Below are 6,000 nucleotides of genomic sequence, written 5' to 3'. Positions count from 1 at the left end.
CTCTATTGTGAAAAAGGTAGCTCTGGTGTTTGGCTAGAATGGCCTTAAATGGAGATTGAGGGAGGGGAAGGGTTACCTATGCAGTATATACTGTGCTATTACCTTGGTTATTTGTCCTCCCAGCCCTTCCCCCCCTTCCTGAGTTCTGCGCAGGCGCAAGCCCCCCCCCACTCCCACCCCCGCCGCCCTCTCCTCTTCCCGCGCTGAGGCTGGAGCCAGCCGCCCAGGCCCAGAGCACAAAAGGCAGAGCTCGCGGGCGTCCCGCATTGCCCTTGGTAACCATTGACCGGCGTCTCGTTCTCCTCGAACCCTGCGCTAAGACAGTAAACGAGCTCCCCATTGGCTGGCTAGAGAGAACTGGCCAATCGGAAAAGAGATCATAAGGAGGCGGTTGAGCTAGATTGTGGTGGCTAGGAAGCTAGGGTTAGAGGCAACTCGTGAGGCTAGAAACCCGAGCGTGGTCGGTTGGAGCAAATATGTCTGTCCGGAGGCACATTGGGAATCCTGAGGTGAGGGCCAGGTCCGGACCCGAAAGGTGGAGGGGGAGCGGGCGCACCGGAACAGGCGCCACGTGGGCAGGGACGAGCCGCCAGCAACTTCCGCCACCCGGAAGGCGGGAAGTGGCCGGCGTGGGGAGGGGTCCGAGGCAGGGCCCGGGTCGGGCCCGGCCGGGGCTCCGGGCAGCTCCGCGTCCCGCCTCCGCCGGTGGCCGGCCGGCCTTCCTCAGGGACGGACCCGAAGCCGGTTTTGTCGCTGGGAAGGAGCTTCACAGTGGAGCAGTGACAGTTGAGAAACAAAAACAAAAAGGAACCTCTGAACACCAATGGAAAGGAAAAAGGGAGCTGTCAGTTTGAGGGTGGGGAGATCCAGAAGAGAACAAGCAGACCAAGTGAATTGGAAAAGGGGGCAAAGTGGGGCGCTAGAGTTAGTGACTTTCCATGGGACCTCTTAACAGATCTCCTCACCCGTAGCCCCCTGCAAAGCCCTCCGCCCTGTGGGAAGTTCAGCCTAGTGAGGGAGACTTCCAAGTAGGGTTTGAATACAGCAGGGCTAGGGAAACCTAGGACCCTACTCAGAGCGTGGGAGAAGGGTCCTGGACATGGCAAGGCCGTGCATTAGTCAGGTGCACAAGCAACTCAGAAGAGCTGGAGCTAAGATGTGGAACGCTGCAGACTTCCCAACTGAGAAAGAAAAGTTGCCAGAGAACTTAGCTTTTTGAACCAAACATCAGCTGTACCTGCCCCATTTCCTGTTGAATGCTTTGTTGAGAAAGTTGTAAGACTGAGGGTTGCCTGGGCAGGAAAGCACCATGATCGATTAGCAAGGCCTAAACACTCCATCATCTCACTTTGAGTCCAGTTCATAGACACAGAGGATCGAATGAATGATAGGCACCTGATGCTGGAATGGCAGAGGGAAGCAATAAGAAGATGTCAGTCAAAGGGGACAAAGTTTCCGCTACGACTAAATTTTTTTTGGAGAGGATCCGGTGCTTAGGGCTAGCATTCTACTCTCTGAGCCACATATCCAACACTTTTTTGTTTTAGTTATTTTTCAAGTCATGTCTCACATTTGGACTACTATCCCACAACAGGGCTTGGACTACAATCCTACAACCTAAACCTTCCAAGCAGTTGGGATTGCAGGCATCAGCCACTGTGCTGGGTGCTTGGACAACTAAAATTCTTAGATCTATTGTACAACAGGATGGCTCCAGTTAATATTTTGTATATTCCAGAACATCCGAGTACATTTCAAATTCTTCACCATAAAAAGTGGGTTGATGGAATCTTAATTAGTTTTAATCATTCCACATTTTGTATGTGTATTACATTGTGTCTTATAAATACAATTTTGGATTGTTAAGTAAAATGATGTTAAAGATTTATGAGAGTTGGATAGATAGGTGTAAAGTGACTAAGTCTCAAAAATAACCCGTGCCAAAGAGAGCCAGAGATGTGGCTTGGTGGTAGAGCACTACCCTAGCATGAGTCCCTGAGTTCAACCCTCCCCCCAAGTATTCAGGAAGGTTATGTATTTATTTATTTATTTATTTATTTATTTATTTATTTATTTATTTATTTATTTATTTATGGGTCCAGTGATGGGGCCTGAACTCTGGGCCTGGGCGCTGTCCCTCAGCTCTTCAGCTTAAGGCTAGCACTCTACCACTTGAGCCATAGCGCCACTTCCGGCTTTTTTCTTTTTGCTTATATGGTGCTGAGGAATCGAACTCAGGGCCTCATGCATGCAAGGCAAGTGCTCTATCACTGAGCCACCTTCCCAGCCCCAGGAAGGTTTTATTTTGGTACTAGGAACTCAAGACCTCACACTTGCTAGACACTTTAGTTGAGCCATATTCCAAGCCCCTATCCTCTTTTTGATGACTTACTGACTTTTCCCAGCTAGTATCAAACTCTAGATCCTCCTGCCTTCCAAGTAGTTGGGATTACATGTGTGTGCCACTATGCTCTGCTAGAGTTCAAGACAATTTTGAAGAGTTTAAGTGAAGGAGAGAACAGTTCTAGATTTGCATTTTAGGTATAATTGGAGCCAGATTGTGGTGGATGGATTTGGGAAAGCTGGGGTTAGAGATTGGGAGATTAGTTAGGTGATTACTTTGACACCAATATCATGGAACCAGGAACAGACTTGAGAAGAAATATTTGGGGTGTGAAGCAAGACTATTATTAGCTTTGAGATATGACTGTGATGTTTCCTATTTGGACTATTTAATGAGATTGAGACTATGTGCAAAAGAGGATAAAGAACTGCCAGAAATATAGGACAAGAAATGATATCCTTGTGTGTTTGGTTATACATTGTGTTCTAGACAGAGAGATGCTTGGTTTAGTCTATGTTTAAGTGGAGCATAATTTCTTGGGAAAGAGCTCATAAGAAGTATTTTTAAAAATATATGCTTAAAATGCTAGTCATACCTAAAATGTTATAATTCCACCTTCACATTATTTTTTGCCTGCGAGTTTGGCCCAGTGTGCAATTTTTGGTTGTAAATCATCAGCATCTTGGAACCATTGCTCTGTGGTTTTGTAGTAGCCGGTGTTGTTATGGAGAAGTCCAAAGCCCTTCTGTTGGATTGTGACTGGTAGAATCAAGGAAGCTTATAGAATATTTTTATTTCCATTGTTAGCATATTTCACAAAGGTATTCCTTGGTATAAGGAAAGTCACACTTTCTTCCCTCTTACCAGCCTGACCTCTGGCAACCACAAATGTGTTCTCCATCTCTCTAATTTTGTCATTTAAAAAATATTGCATAAATTGAATCATCCATTATATGACTTTTTTGGGGGGCTTGAACTCTGGGCTTGGGTGCTGTCCCTGCGCTCTTCAGCTCAAGGTGAGCACTCTACTTCTTGAGCCACAGCACCACTTCCAGTTTTCTAGCGGTTTATTGGAGACAAGAGTCTCAGAGTTTCCTGCATGGGCTGGCTTTGAACCGTGATCCTCAGATCTCAGCCTCCTGAGTAGCTAGGATTACAGGCGTGAGCCACAGGCACCTGGTGACTTTTTTTTTTAACTCACCCTGGGGCTTGAAATTTGGGCCTGGACACTGTCTGTGAGCTTTTGTGCTCAAGTGTAGCGTTCCACCACTTGAACTACAACTCCCCTTTTGGCTTTTTGGGTAGTTTTTAGTGGAGATAAGTGTCTCATGGACTTTCCTGCCTGTGTTGGATTCAAACCAGTATCCTGAGTAGCTAGGATTAAAGGCATGAGCCATCAGTGCCCAGCTTGAGAATGGCTTTTTTCCTAATCAGAATAATATCCTTAAGACACAGCCAAGTTGTTGAGAGTAGTGCTAATCCATTGATTCTTACTGCTGATTGGTATTCTGTTGTGTGGATGTACTAGTTTCTTTGTGCATTCCCCTGTTACAGGACACTTTGGTTGCTTTAAGTTTGGGATATTACAAATATAGATTAAAAACACTTAGGTACAGCTTTTCATGTGGGCTTTGGTTTTATTTCTATGGGATTGACACTGTGAGTGCAGAGGATTTCCATCTACCTTTACTGTAGACTTTATGAATAGTTCAGACTTTTTTTCCATAGCACTATTTGTAATTTTTCCAGTTACCTTAAAAAACTTTATATATTGCATGGAGAAATATGTGCATGTGTCTATGCATGGGTAGAGAGAGAAAAAATTATATAATAGTTTTGTCTTACATAAATGTTAAATGTAACAATGTTATGTATCTGTGTTTGGCTTGCTTGTTTACACTTGTTTACACTTGCTTGTATGTCTTAAGAGATTTTTCCATGTCAGAGAGATAAAGCTCAGCTAAATTATATTCTTTTGATTATTACCTGAGTTCTTGGTATGGTTATATTACAGTTGTGTTCTTTGCTTGTGTGTCCATGTGCCAGTCCTGGGGCTCAAACTCAGGGCCTAAGCACTATCCTTGGGTATTTTTGCTCAAGGCTAGCATTCTAGCTAGCACTCAGGTTAGTACACTCAGGCTAGCACAGAACTCTGCTTCTGGCTTATTGGTGGTTAATTGGAGATAAGAGTCTCACAGACTTTCCTGCTTGACCTGGCTTTGAACTATGATTCTCAGATCAGTCTGCTGAATAGCTAGGATTATAGGTGTGAGCCACCAGTGACTAGGTACATGTTATTTTTTTATTTTCTAGCTATATTAGACTTCAGCTGAACAAATGAATTGATATGATTGAGTTATTCATAATTTGTAGTTCAAGGCAGTTTTGGTTCATATGGATTTTAGCCTCAGTCTTGTCTCTGCACCATAGTTATCACCCACATATTTAATGTATATATTTCTAAGTAAGTGCTCTCTCTCTCTCTCTCTCTCTCTCTCTCTCTCTCTCTCTCTCTATATATATATATATATATATATATATATATACATATATATATATATATAGTTGGTTGTGGGGCTTGAACTCCTGGCTTGGGCACTGTCCCTCAGCTCTTCAGTTCAAGGCAAGTGCTCTTAGATATTACCTTGTGTGTTGAAACATTTAGAAAAATACTATCATGCTGTATGTCATTACCATTAGCTTTTAACTTCCACATGACGCATGAGATCCATCCACAGCAGTAGATATGTCTAGTTGAAACTTTTAAACTGTAGTAATGCAGCATATGAGTACTCCATAATTTATCTGTCTCTTTGTGGTAGTTATCTAGCTTTTTTATGTGTGTGTGTGCCAGTCTTGGTGCTTGAACTGAGGGCCTATATGCTGTCCTTGAGCTTTTTTTGCTAAAGGTTAGTGCTCTACCACATGATCCACTCCTGAATAGCTAGTATTACATATGTGAACCAATGGTACCTGGTTCTAGCTTGTGTTTTTGTTGTTTTGTTTTGTTGTTTTTGTTCTTTGTTTTGCCAGTCCTGGGGCTTGAACTCAGGGCCTGGACACTGTCCTTGAGCTGCTTTTGCTCAAGTCTAGCACTCTACCACTTAAGCCACAGTGCTACTTCTGGCTTTTTGTGTTTATGTAGTACTGAGGAATTGAACCGAGGGCTTTATGCGTGCTAGGCAAGCAGTCTACCACAAAGTCACATTCCAAGCCTCTAGCTTGTTTTTGACTGTTTGCTATTATAAACACTAATGCAGTGAACATACTTTTTTCAAGAGTTTTGAAAGCGCTTTGTGTATTTGAGATACTAGGTCTTTGTTGGATCTGTGGTTTGCAAAAATTCCTTCTTGTCTGTAGCTTGTCTTTCCATCCTATTAACACAGTCTTTATAGAGGAAAATATCTAATTTTTTTCTTTTCTTTTTGAATTTTATTGGTAACAGCTTTATTGATACATAATTCATGTACCATAAATTCACCCATTTAAAGCATACAATTAAATGGTTTCAGAATTGTCATAGAGTTGTATAGTCATTATTACAATTTTAGCATGTTGTCATTACCCCCAGAAAGAAACCCTACAACCTTCAGTCTTGGCAGCCATGAATTTATTCTCTGACTCTAGATTTAATTTTTTTGGGTACATTTCATAAA

The 6,000-nt window shown here is 42.9% G+C and overlaps 1 protein-coding gene across 4 annotated transcripts in view; it reads left to right on the top strand.

The window, feature by feature from the left end:
* Positions 1–370: 370 nt before the first annotated feature.
* Cep41 (centrosomal protein 41) overlaps positions 371–6,000 on the top strand; it is a 45,165-nt gene continuing 39,535 nt past the window's right edge. The window contains exon 1 of one of the 4 annotated variants that reach the window (XM_069996775.1): positions 371–509. In XM_069996775.1, coding sequence (XP_069852876.1) covers positions 477–509 — 33 coding nt within the window. In that variant the 5' untranslated portion in view covers positions 371–476. Of the gene's footprint in view, positions 510–1,502; positions 1,776–6,000 lie in introns of those variants that run through there. The other 3 variants (XM_069996771.1, XM_069996774.1, XM_069996773.1) reach the window with 3 other exon arrangements.

This window comes from Dipodomys merriami, unplaced genomic scaffold (genome assembly GCF_024711535.1).
Source record: "Dipodomys merriami isolate MVZ:Mamm:240054 unplaced genomic scaffold, mDipMer1.0.p SCAF_5, whole genome shotgun sequence".
Classification (NCBI taxonomy): domain Eukaryota; kingdom Metazoa; phylum Chordata; class Mammalia; order Rodentia; family Heteromyidae; genus Dipodomys; species Dipodomys merriami.
This window is presented reverse-complemented; position numbering and strand designations above follow the sequence as displayed.